The sequence below is a fragment of the Mus musculus genome, chromosome 2 (genome assembly GCF_000001635.26).
Source record: "Mus musculus strain C57BL/6J chromosome 2, GRCm38.p6 C57BL/6J".
NCBI classification, from domain to species: Eukaryota; Metazoa; Chordata; class Mammalia; order Rodentia; family Muridae; genus Mus; species Mus musculus.
In genome coordinates, this window is record NC_000068.7 from 130,583,563 (window position 1) to 130,601,715 (window position 18,153).

An 18,153-nucleotide genomic window follows, 5' to 3' on the forward strand; every position below is an offset into this window, starting at 1 on the left:
GAAAGAGCTTTGGGGAGACCCCAGGCCCTGAGGTTGGGAAAATCTCAGGTCTAAGGCAGGATTGGAAGTGGGTGTTATTCTAGGACAGGAAATGGGAGGAGACCCAGCTAAACAGAGCCAGTCTGAGAAAGCTGGTGTAATTCCTGATTTAGACTGTAAGTCAGTTGTTTGTTTCTAAGGCAGTCTAGTTTAGTCCAGGCTGGCCTTGAACTTACTACACAGCTGAAAGCTGGCTTTGAGCTCTTCATCTTTTTGTCTCTGCCTCTCCAGTGCTAGGGTTACAGGCGTGCATCACCGCATTCTGCTCTAGGCTTTACAGACTCCTTTACTTCAGGCACCAGAAAAACTTTATGGTTTGGGGCCCAGATTAGTTGGCCTATGCTTGACCTATGCACACCTAGCCCACGGCTTCTAGACCATGCATAGGCCAGGGCCCTCCCATCCCCATCGGCTCTTGCCACCCCTCCCGGGTACACCAGCATGCTTCAAGAGCTCCAGAGGACTGTTTGGCCTCTTCCCAACAAGTACAGTGGGGACAGGGAGCCAAGCTGCCCGTCCATCCTCAGGAGTGGCGGCCAGACCTTTTCAGGAATGACTGGGTGGCACTTGAGGATAAGAGGCAGCTGCTATGTAGGAAGGCCGAGGACATGCTGGCTTCTATGCCTCGAAGCTTTCTGACTTGGGCAGGTCATCTGGGGTGTCTGACTCCCCACTTAACTCCAGCATAAAGTAGTGAAGGGCAAGCACTCTGCAGGGCTGTGAGCCCTGAGTCACTTACTATGAACCCCAAGGGAAGTGCTTGCGTCATGGTGATGTTAGCTGACAGCGGCTTTGTGTTATGAATGTCCTTGTTAAGTGATTGTTTTCCAGAGGAAACAGCTTCCTTGGTCAGAAGAAACCTTTTTTCCACTAATGGACTGAAGATGAGCGTTGGGGCAGACTATTGTCTGGGCCTGTCCAGAGCCCTTGAGTGGCATGTCCACCAGAGCTTTGAGGGCTCTGTGCTGCTTCATGAATGGATGTCAGGTCCACGAGACCTAATCTTCACCTGCCTTAGCATCTCTGCTGGCTAGGAAAGGTCCCGACAGCATGCTGGCTCTCTTCAGTTCAGGTCCTCCCTCGCCACATGCCACATGGACTCCCAGATAGCCTCATAGCTTCTTTTTCCCAAATACTGACAGGGTCTGAATCTGTAGCTCTGGCTGGACTGGAAATTTCTATGTAGACCAGACTAGCCTCAAGCTCACAGCCTAACTCTGCCTTGGGAGTGTTGCTTTCAAAGATGTGAGCCACCATGCCTGTCATGTGATCTGTTATTCTTATCCAAAAGTCAGCATTTACTCTGTAATCCCCTGCATTCCGATTTCTGCCCAAATCTGCCTACTGAAATTACTACCGTTGTAATCAGAAGAGCTTTGTGGGCGTGTCCATCTTTCCCAGTGAAGTTTCACACGATGAAGCCTTTGTTTTGACAGCACACTCTGTGCTCTCCTGGACCTTCTGCCACACCACCCCCCTGCTTCATTTTCTGACTTCACAATCCTGGAACATCCCAAAGTTTGCTTGCTATGGTGTCCCTTCTCTTGTCTTCTTCCTAGAGTATTTTCATAATTTTTACAAACTAATGATGCCCCAGCTCAAACCTTCTGAGCCCTTCCCTGACATGCCAGACCTGTAGTTAGAACCTCCAGTGACAGCTTCCACTGGATAGGCATGGGGCCTTTCTGATTTAACATAGTTTGATTTAACTCTTGTTCCCCCACCCACCCACCCACCTTCTCAGGGTTCCAATCTGCAATCACTATTCAAATAGCTGCACCTCCCACGACTTAATACTCAATGCCAGCACTCAAGAGACAGAGGCAGGCAGTTCTCTGAGTTCGAGGATAGCCTGGTCTATAGAGCAAGATCCAGGATAGCCAGGGCTACATAGAGAAACCTCGTCTCGAGAAAAACAACTTTCTTTTTGTTGTTTAATTTTGTACAGAGACGAGTTGGGTAGATTCACAGTGCTGGGTCGGGTGACCTGCTATGCTTGACAAGGACAAAACCACCCACCCCCAAAAGGTATGACAAACCTGTTTGCGGGGAAGTGGGAAAAACCAGCCCTGTCCATCTTCCCGCAGAGGCATCAAGCAAAGAGGCAAGAAACACTGCTGGGTGACAAGAAACTCACAAGGAAAGATAAAAAAGCCTCTGAGGTCGAGCAGAAATTGTGCAGTTTGTCTAGCACGAAGGGTTAGGCTGGCTCCATAGAGGCACACTGTGTCCCAACAGCCAAAGGCACATGAGATGGCAGGCCTGGCATCACTCAGTGCCATTGCTGAGGGATGAGGCTGTGCACGGCCTTGCAGGTCCCGGCTGGGTAGAGGCCAACGGCCGCTAGAGTCCTCCCCATACCTTCAGCTGGTGACTGCAAAGAGGAAGTCACTGAAAAAGGTGGTGAACCATATGCACACGGTGTGGGGATCCCAGCCCTTGGGAAGAGTGAGAGGGCACAAACTCGAAGGCTACGCAGCTTTATAAAGGACTGAAGCCTCATCCAGGCATGGGTGCTTGGGTGCCTCTGTATGTGTGTGTGTATGTGTGCACATGTGCACACATCCTCCTGTCTCAATTTACCAAGTCCTTGGATTACTGCCTTGAGCCACCCACCACTCTTGGCTTCACGCATAAGTCTCAGAGTATGCAGCAGTCTTTTTGCCCAATTCACATAAAACACTGTGAGAAACTATCTTCTCCCTGTTCTTAGAAAACCGAGGGACAGAAATTGCGTCACAGGCCCAAGAATACAAAGTAATCAGGCTAGGCAGGGTGGCTTAAGTCTTTAATCCCAGCACTAATGACACAGAAGCAGGCAGATCTCTGCAAATTTAAGACCTGGCCTACAGAGTGAGTTTCAGACTAACCAGGTTCACAGACTGAGACCTTGACTGGAAAACACAAACAAAACCGTTCCTCTGTCTCAAATTCCACAGGTGACAGCTGACGAAACTAACTATAAAGTGTATTTACTCCAACTTTATTACTGGGGCGCTGGTGACTGAACCCACAGTGGTGATGTTGCATGTTCCAAGTAAAGTTCCTAGGAAAAAGTCTCACCCTCGGTAAAGACCGCAGCTCTAGACCAACTAGAACTTCTGTGAATGTGGAGAGTTGGAATATTCTGTGTCCAGAGCCACGTGACCTCGATTATCTTTAGGCCTGCTTAGGAGCTGTCCACTGCTGACCTCTGTGTCTGACCAGCACTGAGCTTAGCGACTGAGTAACACGGCTCAGAAAGAGGTTACCCTCAAAGCCACTGCCTGAACACACTAACAGTTTCATGAAATTGACTTTAAAATTTACTTTCATTTTTATTTATCACTATTAGATGTGTGCTCAGTGTGGGTATGTGTGCAGATATGGAGTTCAGAGGACAGCGTCATGGAGTCAGTTCTTTCCTCCCGCCTTCATGGGTTCTGGGAACCAAATTCAGGTCATCAGGTCATCTTGACTGCCTTTGTGAGGATTTTATCGTAACAGAACAAAGCCATCAATCAAGACACTGAAAACCTCATTGCTGGGGGTGAAGAGATGACCAATCCGTTAGCAGCAGTTACCAGCATGCTCTTCCAGAGGACCTGGGTTCAATTCCTAGCAGCCAGTGCTCTCAATCGAGCCATCTTTCCAGTCTGGCTGTACAGGGTTTTTGTTTAGTTTTGTTGTTGGTTTGGTTGAGCTTGAAGTCTACACAGTGAGTTTTAGGCCAGCCAGAGCTGTAGAATGAGACCCTGTAACAAAAATTAAAATGGTTGCAGCCTCAGCTTCCAGTCAGCAGAGGCTGGAGCGGCTGGCCTGGGCCACGCCCCATCTCCCTGTGGCTTTCCTGGAGGAAACTTTTGAGGTTCAGGCAGCTCAGCTCATTTCCATGTCTCATTATCGGTGACCTCTCTGAGACATCACACACATACGTGTGTGTGCCAGCATCTCATTTCCCCTGTTGCTCATGGTCTCATTCCCCTCTTCTAGTCTCAGGGGCAAAGCTCCCCTGCCTGAGCTCATCCCCTGGGCGTGAGGGAGGAAGGCAGGTGAAAGGGGTTCTCTCTGGAGGCTCCCAGACAGGCTAATTACAGACTTCCTAATTAATGAGCTATTGGGCTGCATTTATCAGCTGAGTCATGGCTAATGTCTAGGCCCTGGACGACCTAAAGAGAGGGTGCCAAGAGTCAAGGAGGGCCCTGGGAGGCAGAGGCCAACTTGGAGCTGCTGTCTAACCCATTTGATAGTCTGCATTTGACCTTATAAATAAATAAATAAAACCACCTTACCTTATTTTTTAGGTATGTATGTACATGTGTCCCCCCGTCTTGTGAAGGCAGGTATGTGAAGAGTCAATCTAGAGGCTAGAGTTTGTTTGTGAGCCACCTGACATGGATGCTACCAGCTGAATTTGGCTATTGGGGAAAAGTAGTGAAGTCTCTTAACCACTGGGCTATTTCTTCAGACTCCTGCCCTTCTTCCCTCCCACTTTTCAGATTTCTGTATTTTATGTGTATGAGTATTTTGCGTGCATATATGTATGTGCACCACATGCCTGGCACCATGTGGGTGCTGGGAATAGAATGTAGGTCCCCTGCAAGAGCAAGAGCGTTTCTAACCACTGAGCCATCTCACCAGTGTCCTGAGGGGCCCATTCCCTCCCTTCTTTCCTTTCTTCAGGAAAGGACAGGGTCTCTCTTTCCAGTTCTGAAATGGATGTCCTGAAACTTGCTATGTAGACCAGCCTGGCCTCAAACCTAGAGATCTACCTGCCTCTGCCTCTGAGAGCTCATACTAGCTTGCCTGCCTCATGTCACTGAGACCTGGGGTTTGATTCCTCAGCCCAGGTGCACAGTGGAAAAGGCTTTTTTTTTTTTTTTTTTTTTTAATAGAAGTGTTCGAAGAGACAAAATATCTTGAGTGGTGCTATGTAGCACTGTCTTGTTGCAGGAAGATACAAGCAGCTGTGACAACCTGTTCCTCTCTTATCTTTACTTCTGTGGCCTCCTGGAAATGTTCTCTTCTTGGCAGACTATAAGAGTGTCTCATGGTGTCGGGGAAATGCTTGCCTAGAATGAGTGAGATCCTGGTTTCTATCCTAAGCATGAGGTTGGGGGAGGGGTGGCAAGAGAGCCACTTCAACAAGTGGAGCCCCACATGGTGGTCAATGGTTAGCAGAGTGAGATTCAAGCCCTCCACTGTTCTCTCGTCCATTCAGGGGTCTTCTCTCCTAGGAGAAAGGCTTCTATGGGGCACACCAGTCTCACATTCATATCTTGGCCTCGAATCGTGATCACGATTAAATGTGACAGTAGGATTGGTCCGTATCTCAACTGTCCAGTCTAGTGGCCTCTATGAAATGTGGCTGGCTGCTGACAGCAGGAATGTAAATCCAATTTGCTTCATTTTGAGACAAGGCTTCTCTCTGTAGCCCAGGCTGGCCTCAAATGCACAAGGGCTGGGAATACTAGCGTGAACCATGACTCCAGCTTTTATTTTAATACAGTCACTCAGGAATGAAAAGTGACTGCTTTGAACAGTATGACTTTGGCTAGTTCCCAACCTGGTTCTCCCCTTTCCACTCAGAAACTGCGAGAAGATGCTGCACGTGCAAGGGGCCTGGAGGCCAGGTGAGACAGCAGTGGGCCTCAATGGGGAGCAGAGTGGGGGAAGCTGTGGGCCAAGTCCTCCTTCAAGAATGCACAAGGGAGCTCTGTGGGAGAAGGCCAGCCCACAGAAGCCCCACTCCACCCCAGTGGCCATCACAATGGAATTCAGGTCTGCGTCACAATGCCACAGGCAGTGGGAGGCTGGTCTCTTTGTTTGGAGACCTAGTTACAGGAACTCCAGCGTCAGAGGACCCTGTTTCCTGGGGAATGGAAAGGAGCCCAGCAGCTGAGCAGCCTCAAGATGGAGAACTGTAGGAAGAACAAGTCTAAGGCTAGGCAATCCAAATCAGTCCCCAGACTTAGCGGCTGCAGGACCCAGGTGACGGCCTGCAGGGAGCGTGGCTTCTCCGTGAACAGCGAGCAGCTGCTGATCTTCTTCCTGGCTATCTGGTTCTTCTATTTCTTCTACCTCCAGGACTAACTCGATAGAGTCTCCTTTCCACCAGCTCAGGGATTGGCTGAGGGTCAGAGCCTTGGCCCCATCAGGCAGCTGACCAGGCCTCACCTGTTAACTTAGGGGGGGATGAAGACCCAGAGCCCGGAGCTGCCACCCACCTTCTGTTCTCACAAGACCATGGGTCTTCAGTTTTGTGCCTTCATTGAGTATGTGACCCCATTAACAGGCAGAGGACATGTCATCTCTGGAAGGCAAAGTTGAAGCTGCATATTCTTGGTAGATGGTGTTGAGCATGGAAACTATTTTGTGCCTGGCCTCAGGCCCAGTTTCTAATGAGAAATAAATGTCCACTGGGCCAAATATATTTTTATTTCAGTGTCTTTGAGAAAAGAGTTTGCTATGTGGCCCAGGCTGACCTTGAACTCACAGCAGTTCTTTAGATGTTTGGATTTACAAACTTACATCACGCCCAGCTCATGTATTCTAGGGAAGATTACAACAATTCTGGTAGCGGATGAAGGAAAAGAGCACTTCCATGGGGTGGGGGTCAGATCTTTAAGGGAAAACTTAATCACATTTACGGTGTGGGTGTGGTTCCCCCCACCCTGGACTCCAGGTCACCCCAGGGCCTCCCAGACCTAGTTTTCCAGCAGAGTAGGCCGGGTACCTCTGGTAGAGCTGCAGAGGGGCAGCAGCCTGGGGGTTCTTGGTGGGGGGCAGGGATGGCCCCTGGTACTCACATCAAGGTGTAAAGGCTGAGTGGGAAGTGGGTTACTCCAGAGACCGTGACAGGTTATGGGTAGGTGTCAACCCCCAAAGCAAGCCCTCTGTAGTTGCATGGGCTAAGAACACACCACTTAGAAGGGAGGCGCAGGCATAGAGTGGGGTGTGCAGGAGCCACCAGGCAGTGCAAGTGGCCTATCCATGCAGATCCTGGTGTCTCATACAAAGGCTGAAGCACAACAGGCACTGGTGGCGTGTAGGAGGAAGGAGGTGGCATTCCCGTATTGGCTACCTCTATGGAGAGATTTCCTGGGAACTCTGAAAGCTGATTCTCTCTCAGGACTGAGTCCTGGGCAACCAGGGGAGACAACATGTAGCTCAAGGGGCTGTGATTTATCTCAAGACAGAGCAGGTCATGCCTGGAAGGGAACGGGACAGCGTGAGGACCTGTGCAGGTATCCTTCTACTGGCTGGAAGCTCTTTCAAGCCAATAGGCAATCAATTTCTTTGAGGCTCCATACTGTTTAATTTTGGAAGGAAAAAAAATGTAGCCTATGGGATCCGAGGAGGTGGTTCAGAGGGTAGAGGAGACTGCCACACTGCTGATGACCTGAGGTTTTGGGAGCCACATAGTTGGAAAGAGTGAGCTGACCCCTGGAACACTGACTTCCATAGGTACACCAGGGCACACACGTGCCTGCACACATACAGAATTTGTTAAAAGCCTTTTCTATAAGCAAGTGTTTTCCTGATGTGGGTTACATATGGAACATGAATCCTCTCCCTTGGAGAGTGACTCCAGGAGCAGCCAGACATACTCTGGCACCTGGCCTGATGGAAGCTGCTTGCCCTCCCTTGGCACTGGCACACCCACACTGAAGACATCTGAACCCTTGCTTATCCGGTAGCAGCAACTGCATATGGCTGTTCTGTTCTGTGTGCTAGGAGGAATCCTTGTTGAATGTCAACTGTCACTTTATTAAGGCTGCAAGTGTCTGCAGAGGTGGGGGTACACATGGCTAACTCATGTGCTTAACAGCCCCTACCATGGTCCACTTCTGAGTGACCATGAGGCAGAGAAGGCTGTGTGAGGTCCCAAGTCAGTCTATTGAGCTCCATCCACAAAGCTCCATTAGAAGGTTGTATGCAGATAACATGGGGCACAGGGGAGTGCTCCTGACCAGTGAGGGCTGGCTCTGGTTGGGAAGTGACAAGGTGGGCCAGGGAGAGTAGGGATGTCTTCCCCAGCCCAGCCCTATGGCTTTATTATCCTGTTGTTGCCTAAGCAGGAGTGGGATGTCCCTACCCAGTCTCCATAACACACCATGAGGTATTCAAGCCCAAGAGAGAACAGAGGCACTGGGGTCCTGTTCTTGCTTCCTCCACCTTCAGGTCTCCCCCAAAATGGGGCTTCTCCAGTTGAGGCTCATCACTCAGAAATGGACCCGCAGCACATCCTGGCTGGTGACTGGCTGCCGACAGGCTGTGCACATCATGGGCTGGGAACGTTGCTTCTCACTCAGGCAGGGTCGGCACAGAAGGTGACCACAGGGCAGCTGGTACACAGGCTCATTTGTGGAGTAGGAAGAAAATGCTTGTTTGCAGGAGGCACACTCTGGGCCAGAAACACTCCTTGGATGCTCTAGTGAATCAGAAAAATGAGGTAGGGTTAGGTGAAGTTGTTCCTCAGTGCAAGCTGTGTTCCTGGGAGCTGAAACTTCTTTTTTTTTGGGGGGGGGGGGAGTGGTTCAAGACAGGGTTTCTCTGTGTAGCCCTGGCTGTCCTGGAACTCAGAAATCCGCCTGCCTCTGCCTCTGGGATAAAGGCGTGCATGTGCCACCACGGCCGGCTAAGCGGGAACTGCTTTATCTCTATCTTGGTGCTGTGCATGAATGTTCAAGAACTGACTTTTGGGGGTACGGGGGGAGATGGCTCAGTGGTTAAGAGCACTGACCACTCTTCCAAAGGTCTTGAGTTCAAATCCCAGCAACCACATAGTGGCTCACAACCACCCATAATGAGATCTGATGCCCTTTTCTGGAGTGTCTGAAGACAGCTATAGCAAGCAGGGCCAGAGCGAACGGGCCAGAGCGAGAGCTGGAGAGTTGGCTCAGCAGTTAAGAGCACTGACTGCTTCCAGATATTCTGAGTTCAAATCCCAGCAACCTCATGGTGGCTCACAACCATCTGTAATGGGATCTGATGCCCTCTTCTGCTGTGTCTGAAAACAGCTACAGTGTACTTAGATATAATAAATAAATGAATCTTAAAAAAAAAAAAAACAAAAAAAAACAGGCCTGTCCCCTGGTCTCCCCCGCCAGAGCCAGCACAGGCACAGGCTTCCTCTGCCAAGAGAAGCTGTGAGGAAGCATAAAGCAGATGTGGGCCAACTCGCAGGACAGTCAGAATGGTCGGGGTGGAGGGATCCTCAGAGGGGCAACCTCTATCTTTCAGTGGCTGCCTTCTAACCCCTTGATCTCTTGAACTGCCCTGGCCTTGGCCCTCCCCCCACCCCCACCCCACTACAGGATTTATGGTAAGATTTCCTCAAGGCCTCTAAGTGAGGGCAGCTCTGGTCCACAGGCCCCTGTGGCTCGCTCTTCCTTTTAGTTTGAAAAAGGTTGTCCTTTCTCCTCAACTCTAGGACAGAGGTCAGCCTGGCCTGTTTTCAAAGCTCACTCCCCAGTGACTTGGGGGACCCCCAAGTTGTCTCACTTTGTAAAAATTCCTTGGTTTTGTCTTTTTTCCAGGTTGATCCTGAACTTAGGATCATCTTGCCTCAGCCCCTTGTGGGCTTGGGACTACAGCTGCAAGCCTACTCCTGCCTTGGGAATTCTTAATTCCAGCCCTGCTTTCTTTAAAAATATTTGGTTTTACGTGTATGAGTGTTTTGCCTGCATATATGTCATTGTACTGTGTGTGCCTGGTGCCCACAGAAGGCAAAAAGATTATCAGATCATCTGGAACCGGGCGTATAGACGGGTGTGAGCCATCACTCATGCTGGCAACTGAACCCAGGTTCCCTGCAAGCACGAGCACTCTTAACCACCGACCCATCATTCCAGCCTATGCTGATCTTTTACATCTTTGTATGTGAGTCCTGGTATATGTGTACCTTGGCTGGAGTGTGCAAGTCACAGGACGACCTCAACTGTTGGTCCAGGCCCTTCAGCCTTGACACAGGGTCTCCTGTTTGCCTCTGCATACATCAGGGTGTTAGTCTACAAGTTTCCAAGGGTTCTTTGGGAATGGGCTAAGTAGGCAGAAGTAGGAGAACTGCCTTTAAACTCAAGGATTACATAGCAAGTAACATAGTATCTAGAGCGATGTAGTAAGATAGGACATGTCTATCATCCTAGCACATGGGAAGCTGAGGCAGAAAAATCACTGCAAGTCTGAAGCCAACCTAGGGTTCATAGTGAGACCTGTGATGGTTTGAATATGCTTGGCCCAGGGAGTGGCACTACTAGGAAGTGTGGCCTTGTTGGAGGAAGTGTTTCATTGTGGTTGTGGGCTTTAAGACCCTCATCCTAAGCCGGGCGTGGTGGCGCATGCCTTTAATCCCAGCACTCGGGAGACAGAGGCAGAGGCAGAGGAGCAGAGGCGCAGAGGCGCAGAGGCAGAGGCGCAGAGGCAGAGGGGCAGAGGGGCAGAGGGGCAGAGGCAGAGGGGCAGAGGCAGAGGGGCAGAGGCAGAGGAGCAGAGGGGCAGAGAGGCAGAGGGGCAGAGGGGCAGAGAGGCAGAGGGGCAGAGAGGCAGAGGGGCAGAGAGGCAGAGGGGCAGAGAGGCAGAGAGGCAGAGGCGCAGAGGCAGAGAGGCAGAGAGGCAGAGAGGCAGAGAGGCAGAGAGGCAGAGGCGCAGAGGCAGAGGGGCAGAGGCAGAGGGGCAGAGGCAGAGGGGCAGAGGCAGAGAGGCAGAGGCAGAGGGGCAGAGGCAGAGAGGCAGAGGCAGAGAGGCAGAGGCAGAGAGGCAGAGGCAGAGAGGCGGAGGATTTCTGAGTTCGAGGCCAGCCTGGTCTACAAAGTGAGTTCCAGGACAGCCAGGGCTATACAGAGAAACCCTGTCTCAAAAAACAAAACAAAACAAAACAAAACAAAAAACAAACAAACAAACCCTCATCCTAGCTGCCTGGAAGGCAGTTTTCTCCTGTCTGCCTTTGGAATGAGATGTAGAAGTCTCAGCTCCTCCTGCACCATGCCTGCCTGGACACTGCCATGCTCTCACCTTGATGATAATAGACTGAACCTCTGAACCTGTACGCCTGCCTCAATTAAATGTTATCTGGTCATAGTGTCTGTTCACAGCAGTAAAACTAAGAGAGACTCTGTCTCAAAAAAAAAAAGGCTGATAAAAAATGAATTCTTGTCATATGGGTGACCTCAGAAGCATCCAGCATAGAGACTGCACAGGGGAGCAGGGTCACCTGTAAACAGCAGGGTCTCCATCAGGACTAGGACTGCAGGAATGGATTTCTCTCTCTCCTATCTCTCTCTCTTCTCTCCTCTCTCTTCTCTCTCTTCTTTCTCTCTTCTCTCCCCTCCCCTCCCCTCTCCCCCCTCTCTTTGAGACTGGGCCTAAGTATTTCAGGCTAATTTTAATGCCTGTACCAAGTGCTGGGCTTATAGACACAAAGTATCAAGTCTAGGTTAAGTGGTGCTGGACATTGAGCCTAGGGCTTTGTACATGGTAGGCAAGCACTCTATCAACTGAAGTACATACCTGGCACAGCACAGAAACATACACGGACTGAGCAGTGGTGGTGTGTTCCTTTAATCTCAGCACTTGGGAAGAAAAGACAAGGTGATCTTTGTGAGTTCGAGGCCAGCCTGATCTACAGAGCACAGCCAAGGCTACACAGAGAAATACACAAACGGCTCCAACTGCCTTTAGCACTAACAGGAAACCCCATTAATAGGTCTCAGAGATCTAAAGCCTTGAACAATTTCAGAGACAGAAAACAAAGATCATTAAAGCTAAATAAATAAATAAGCAGAAATGGTGGTATGATAAAGAAAAAAGGAGATATGGTACAGTGGGGCTCTGACTCATGCCATGTGGATCTTAAGTGGAACACTGTGATCTATAGTTGTAAAAGAATCTGACTCAGTAAGGACAATGAGGCTGTGGACAATGGGGATGGTGAGCAAAGTAGCTATGGGAGCTAACAAGAGTGTTGCATGGGCTGGGAAAGGCTGCAGAGCTGGTACCAGGGTGTCTCTCAGAACCACAGCAAAGAAAAGCACAAAAGGGGCTGAAGAGAAGGCTCAGCCTGATGATCTGAGTTCCATCCTGGAATCCACAGTGGGGGAGAACCAACTTCTTAAAGTTGTCATGGCCTCTACATGTGTGCAAGAAGGATCTGATAATGAATGTTGTTAGAGAGAGGACACTGAAGGACAAACTGACTACTTCCATGCTGAAGGTCTGATAAGTAGAGACAAGGCTCTTTATCAACATGGGCTGAGGGAGTAGGAGTACTGGGAAGGAGAGCAGCACAGTTCAGAGTCAGAGTAGGTGCTGGAGATGCCAATGGGAGGGGTCTCAGACACTGTCAAGGCGGGTGGGGCCTGAGTTCTGAGGAGAAGCAGGAGCCCAATGGGCAGTATTAAATTAGGGTTCTCACTGGGAGAGATTCTCACATGAAAAGTGAGAAGAAACGGATGAAGGAAGGCAGGAAAGGCTGGCCAATCACATCCCTGGATGCTGAGTGGACAAGCAGCCACAAGCCTCATTCCACTGGGCACTTTAAAAGACACGTTCTTGGAAATAGTTAGGAAGAAATATTCAGAGTGGGCAGGAGTGAAATGGGAACCCAGATGACAACAGGAGGACAGGCTTTGCAGCAGCAGGGGGAGTCAAGTGCCTGCCCATAAGTCTCACCAGGCTTCACCTGTCCTTTGTTTTAAAAGGGCGTGGGGAAGGGAATACAGGGAAGGGAAATGTAACGGGAGAGATGGCTCAGTGATGAAAGCTCACTGGCTGTTCTTGCTAAGGACCTGGGTTTGGTTCCCAGCACCTACATGGTGGCTCACAGCTACCTGTAACTCCAGTTTCAGGATATCTGACCCTTTCTTCTGAACTCTATCAGGCACAGACATGGTACACAGACATACATGCAGCTAAAACAACCATGCATATAAATTAAAATGAAAAAAAAGGGGGGGGGGGAGAAACCCAGTCAGTTCCTCACTTTGTATCTGCCATACAATACAATCCTAGGTTATTTTTTTTTCTTTTTTTTGTTTTTTTTTTTTCAAGACAGGGTTTCTCTGTGTAGCTTTGGCTATCCTGGAGCTCACTCTGTAGACCAGGCTGGCCTCAAACTCAGAAATCCGCCTGCCTCTGCTTTCCGAATGCTGGGATTAAAGGCCTGCGCCACTATGCCCGGCTGGTTATTATTATTTTGGGCAGGGGGGAGGAGGCTGTGTCTCAGTAATTACTGCTGTGCTTTTCTAGTACAATGATAAAAATGTTGCCAAGAAGGGCAGAAGATGACATCTGAAACCTCAACCTTTCTTCACATGCACATAAAATACCCAGACATCAGATGAGGGGAAGGTTAGGAAACAGAAAAGGAAAATGCGTATGCCAGGAGAGAATTATGCAGTTCACTGCAGCCAGGTGTGGCAGGCACCTCTGTAATCCCAGCACTTGGGAACTGAAAAGTTCGAGGACAGCAAAGACCCCGTGTCAAAATAATCAAAACAAAACCCTGTAGCAAAGGTAGGCAGGCCAGAGTCCACAGAATGACAGGGCTAACTAAAGGGCTGGCTCAGGAGGAGCCCCAGGCAGCCCTTCACCTCCTCTGGAGAAGACAAGAGAGAGTGGGCACCGCAGTAAAGGAGCTGGCTGCGCAGGCCCACGGTCCTGAAGAGACTAGGTTCAGCATCCCGCACAGGCAGATGTTAGAGCCCCTGGGGATTACCGGAGCTGGAGGCTGGCCTCCTGCAAGCACTGCTCCCTCTTGTGCCCAGCTGGAGCTGCCCTTTGGTGAGCCGGGCAGTGAAGGAAGGCATGGAGCCAAGGGTAGAAGTCAGGGCAATTTCCAGACTTTGCGCCAGCTTCTGCTCATGGGACACTGGACCTGTAGAGAGATACACACACCATAATATCCAGGAAGACTCAGCAAGAGAAATTGCCACAAGTCCTTAGAGGCAGAAAATGACCCTTTCAAGTTCAGACACGTAAGTATAATGTCCCCAGGATGGTAATGACAGAACGAGGGAGTCAAGTCCAGGGAGTCCTGACATCTCCTTCCCATCTCTGGATGCAGAAGCTCTGGGCTTCTCTCGCAGCTCCCTAGACAAAGTGTTGTGCAGGACAGAGCCATCTTGAGGCTTCAAGCTGAACTGCATCTACCTCCTTTTTTTCATTTATTTTGTGGTACTCTGGATATAGCCTGGAACTTGTGCCTTCTACCACTTGCTCAGCCACACTCCAAGCCCCTGTGTTACAGTTCACAAGGCCTTCCTGCTGGCCAAGGAAATGATGAGACAAGCAGATACCAGCTCTGGATATCCCCTATCATGCTCTATCCTCTGCCTCAGCTGCCTTCCTTCCTGTTTTCCTCTTGGTTTCTTTGAGATAAGGTTATCACTATGTAGTTCAAGATGGTCTCAACTCATGTTGATTCTTCAGTCTCTGGCCTCTCAGATTTAAATGCTGGAATTACAGACATTTGCTACCATACCTTTCTGATAGTGAGTAAAGTAGTTGCAGCAAAGGCAGGAGGACCTGAGGTCATTTCCGGGAATCTGTGCCACAACCCCAGGCACAGTGGAACACACCTGTAACCCTGGTGCTGAGAGGCAGATGCCTTGAGCTTGCTGGTCACATAAAAAGTTACATGGCATCTGCCTCCTCACACCAGGGTTACAGGTGTGTTCCACCATAGAGAGCAAAACACACTCCTCCTTTCATCTTCCTCCGGTTGCCAGGTGGATTCCTTACAAGTTGTTCTTAACTACTTTCCACTTTTTAAAAGGCTTTACACACTTTATTATTACTTTTGTTGTTGTCATTGTGTGTGTGCTCATGGGTCATGCTCATGTGCGTGGAGGTCAGAGCACAGCCCCCAGGGTTAGTTATTGTCTTCCTTATGGGTTCTGAGGATTTGCCAGACATTTCCAAAGCAAGCCAAGGGCTGCTCTGTTCACGTGGTGGTGGGGATACCAATCCAGGGAATCCCTGTGACGTCACCAGGAAGAGGCAGGAAGCCAGGCAGCTGAAACTCAGCAACAGTACAACTAACTCACTCTCACATTTACCAACCATGTTTTCTTCCTGAGAGGCAGGCAGGCCTCCAGCCTCATACTGGATAAGTGAGGCAGGGAGACCCACAATGCACTTCCTTCCATCTCCTCTGGGAAGACAAGACATAGTACTTCAAAGGCATCCAGATACAAGAAAACATGGTCTGCTTTAAGGAACCTATTGTTTCTCCTCTCAGCAAGTCTGAATGGAGGCTTCAGGGTAGGAAAAAGCATTGCTCTTGCCAGAAAACACAAAAGGAACTCAAAGCGGGAAGTTCACCAATAAGATGGTCGATCACAAAACATGGTGACAGAACTCAGGAACAGTCAGGTGTGGGGACTTGACAGGAGGCTCAACACAGTCCAACACTAGTCAAGACTACATAGTGAGCTTTATCCTGAGCTACAGAGTGAAGCCTTCTTTCTAAACAGACAAACAAGCAAACAATTAAAAAAAAAAAAAAGGAAAGAAATCTCAGAACAATAAGAGAACACACATAATCCTTTGGGGCTTCCAGGTTATCTATGGGCCAAAGACAAATCTGAGATGCCTTGGGGCTCAAGAGATGGCTCAAAGGTTTAGAGCACTGGCTGTTCTTCCAGAGGTCCTGGGTTCAATTCCCAGCACCCACATGGCAGCTCACATATATAATGGGATCTGATGCCCTCTTCTGATGTGTAGATGTACATGCAGACAAATCACTCATATTCATAAAATATATAAATAAATCTTAAAACAAAAAACTGAGATTCCCTACAAAAATGGGAAGGCAGAGGCATGGTCTCCAGCCTCCTACATCTAATCTACGGAAGCATACTGCCAAGGGCTGTGGCATCGTGTCAGCAGGAAGGGCAGGGAAGACAGCCTGACCACACAAGAGTGACTTACCTGCTGAACAGTCCATGTCCGTCAGGCCAAGCTCACTGGTGGCTTTCATCTTCTTGGCAGTTGGCTCTGAGGTAGTAGGTGAGAATAAAGGGCTTGTGGCAGAGGAAGACGCACTCATGCCAAGGCTGTAGTGTGAGCTGTGTTCAGCCTGCTCTGTCTTCCTTTTCCTTGAGGGCAGGGTAATGACAGAAGGGGTCATTGCTGATGGAGTCTGTGCTCTCCCAAGCAGGCGGCAGCCTGAAATAGAGTGCTGGAGTAGGAACCGGTCGATCCGGGCTTTCAGGGAAGGATGAGGGAGGGGCTGGGACTGTGGAGTAAAGGCTAGCCCTGTGAAAGGGTCACTGGGCACTCGGCCCCAAGCAGCTTCACTGAGGTTACACTTCTCCAGAGTGCTCTGGTCAATGACCTTGCCTGAGGGCAGCAGCATGGGGCATGGCATGATCTCCAGGGTGATAGGATCCAGGAACTCCTCTGGAACGTCACTTTCCACCTCAGACATGTCCTGTAAGGTACAGGGAGAGTGCTGGCTCTCAGACTGACCCCCAGGGTCACAGTCACTCTCCATGGGCAAGGCTGGAGCATGCAGATCCAAGTCCTGAGGCAGGCTTTCTGAGGCTATCAACAAGACACTATTTATCACCTCCTGAGAGCAGGTCCTGGCTGGCTGACCCCACACCTCTAAACGCTTGATGCAAGAGATGCCACTGCCCGTCACATGGGTGATGCCGATCTTGAGGTGGGCCACATGGCTAAGGGAAAGAGCCCCTTTATTCCAGAGTTCCTGGGCTACAACAGCAGGAGAGAGGAGAGTGACTTCCATCGGGCTAAAAGGTGGCCTGGCCTTGAAGCCCCTGTGGCTGAACACCACATGGTTCTGGTTTTTCAGTAAGACTTTGCCTACCAAGGTGAAGGCCTCCTTGTCTGGGACAGATGTCTCCACCGGGCCTGTAGTCCAGCAGTCCTGGGCATCCTGAGAGACTCTGCTAGATAAGGCAGATGTATATAATTCCAGGCCAGAGACATTCTGATATCCCCCAGTTGTGAGATCTATATTAACCCTACAGATTTCCACATTAAAGGGAAAGGAAACTGTCACATAGATTGGAGGTCTAATGAAATACTCTGTCCTAAAGCCATGGCTTCTTTTTATGAGGTCTTCAGAGATGAGATTTTCTACTTCGTAACCATCAGCTGACACCTAGATGTAATGACAAACAGGAGACACACTGATCCAAATGAAGACAACTGGCTTTCAAAACTTGTCACTTACACAAATACTTTTTTAAAAAATATTTATTTCTATTTCATGTATATTGATAGTTCCTCTGCTTGAAAGTTTGTGCACTACATGCATGCAGTGCCCATAGAGGCCAGGAAAGGGTGTCAGATGCCCTGGAACTGAAGTTCCAGAAAAACTGCATCTGTGTCCTCTGGAAGAATGGTCAGCACTCTTAACTACTGAGCCATCTTTCCAACCCTGTAAAACTTGATTTTAAAGAAAACTTTAAAATCTTAATTTTTGTTGTTGCTGTTCTTCTTGTTTGTTTTTTCAAGACAAGGTTTCTTTGTGTAGCCCTGGCTGTCCTGGAACTCACTCTGTAGACCAGGCTGGCCTTGAACTCAGAAATCCGCCTGCCTCTGCCTCCCAAGTGCTGGGATTAAAGGCGTGTGCCACCACTGCCCAGCAATTTTTAAATTTTATCTGTTAAACTGAATTGTCCCAAGTTTTTGGAGGCATTCAATATCATGTCAAAGACTGAAGGTAAATATCCCCAAGCATGACCTATTATTAAAAATACGAGCAAAAATACCATGGTGCATATCTATAATCCCAGCACTTGATAAAGCAGAAGGTCTGGGAATTCAAGATCTTTTTTTTCTTTTCTTTTTCTTTTTAAAGATTTCTTTATTTTATATATGTGAGTACACTGTCGCTGTCTTCAGACAACCAGAAGAGGGCATCAGAACCCATTACAGATGTTTGCTGGGAAATGAACTCGGGACCTCTGGAAGAGAAGTCAGTGCTCTTAACCACTGAGCCATCTCTCCAGGCCTTCTTTTCTTTTCTTTACTTTCTTTCTTTGATTCTCTTTGGCTTTTGAGACAGGGTCTCTCTGTGTAGTCCTGGTTGTCCTACTCATTATGTAGCCTAGGCAGACACATCAAGCTCAGAGGTCTGCCTGCCTCTGCCTCCCTAGTGCT

The 18,153-nt window shown here is 49.3% G+C and overlaps 1 protein-coding gene across 3 annotated transcripts in view; it reads right to left on the minus strand.

Annotated features, from left to right (window-relative positions):
- Positions 1-6,433: 6,433 nt before the first annotated feature.
- The window catches only part of Ubox5 (U box domain containing 5), a 40,043-nt gene continuing 28,323 nt past the window's right edge, over positions 6,434-18,153 (minus strand). For all 3 annotated transcript variants that reach the window (NM_001255994.1, NM_080562.5, NM_001255993.1), the window contains 3 exons: positions 15,952-17,149; positions 13,736-13,894; positions 6,434-8,452 (listed from right to left, as the gene is read on the minus strand). In NM_001255994.1, coding sequence (NP_001242923.1) covers positions 8,244-8,452; positions 13,736-13,894; positions 15,952-17,149 — 1,566 coding nt within the window. In that variant the 3' untranslated portion in view covers positions 6,434-8,243. The remainder of the gene's footprint in view (positions 8,453-13,735; positions 13,895-15,951; positions 17,150-18,153) is intronic.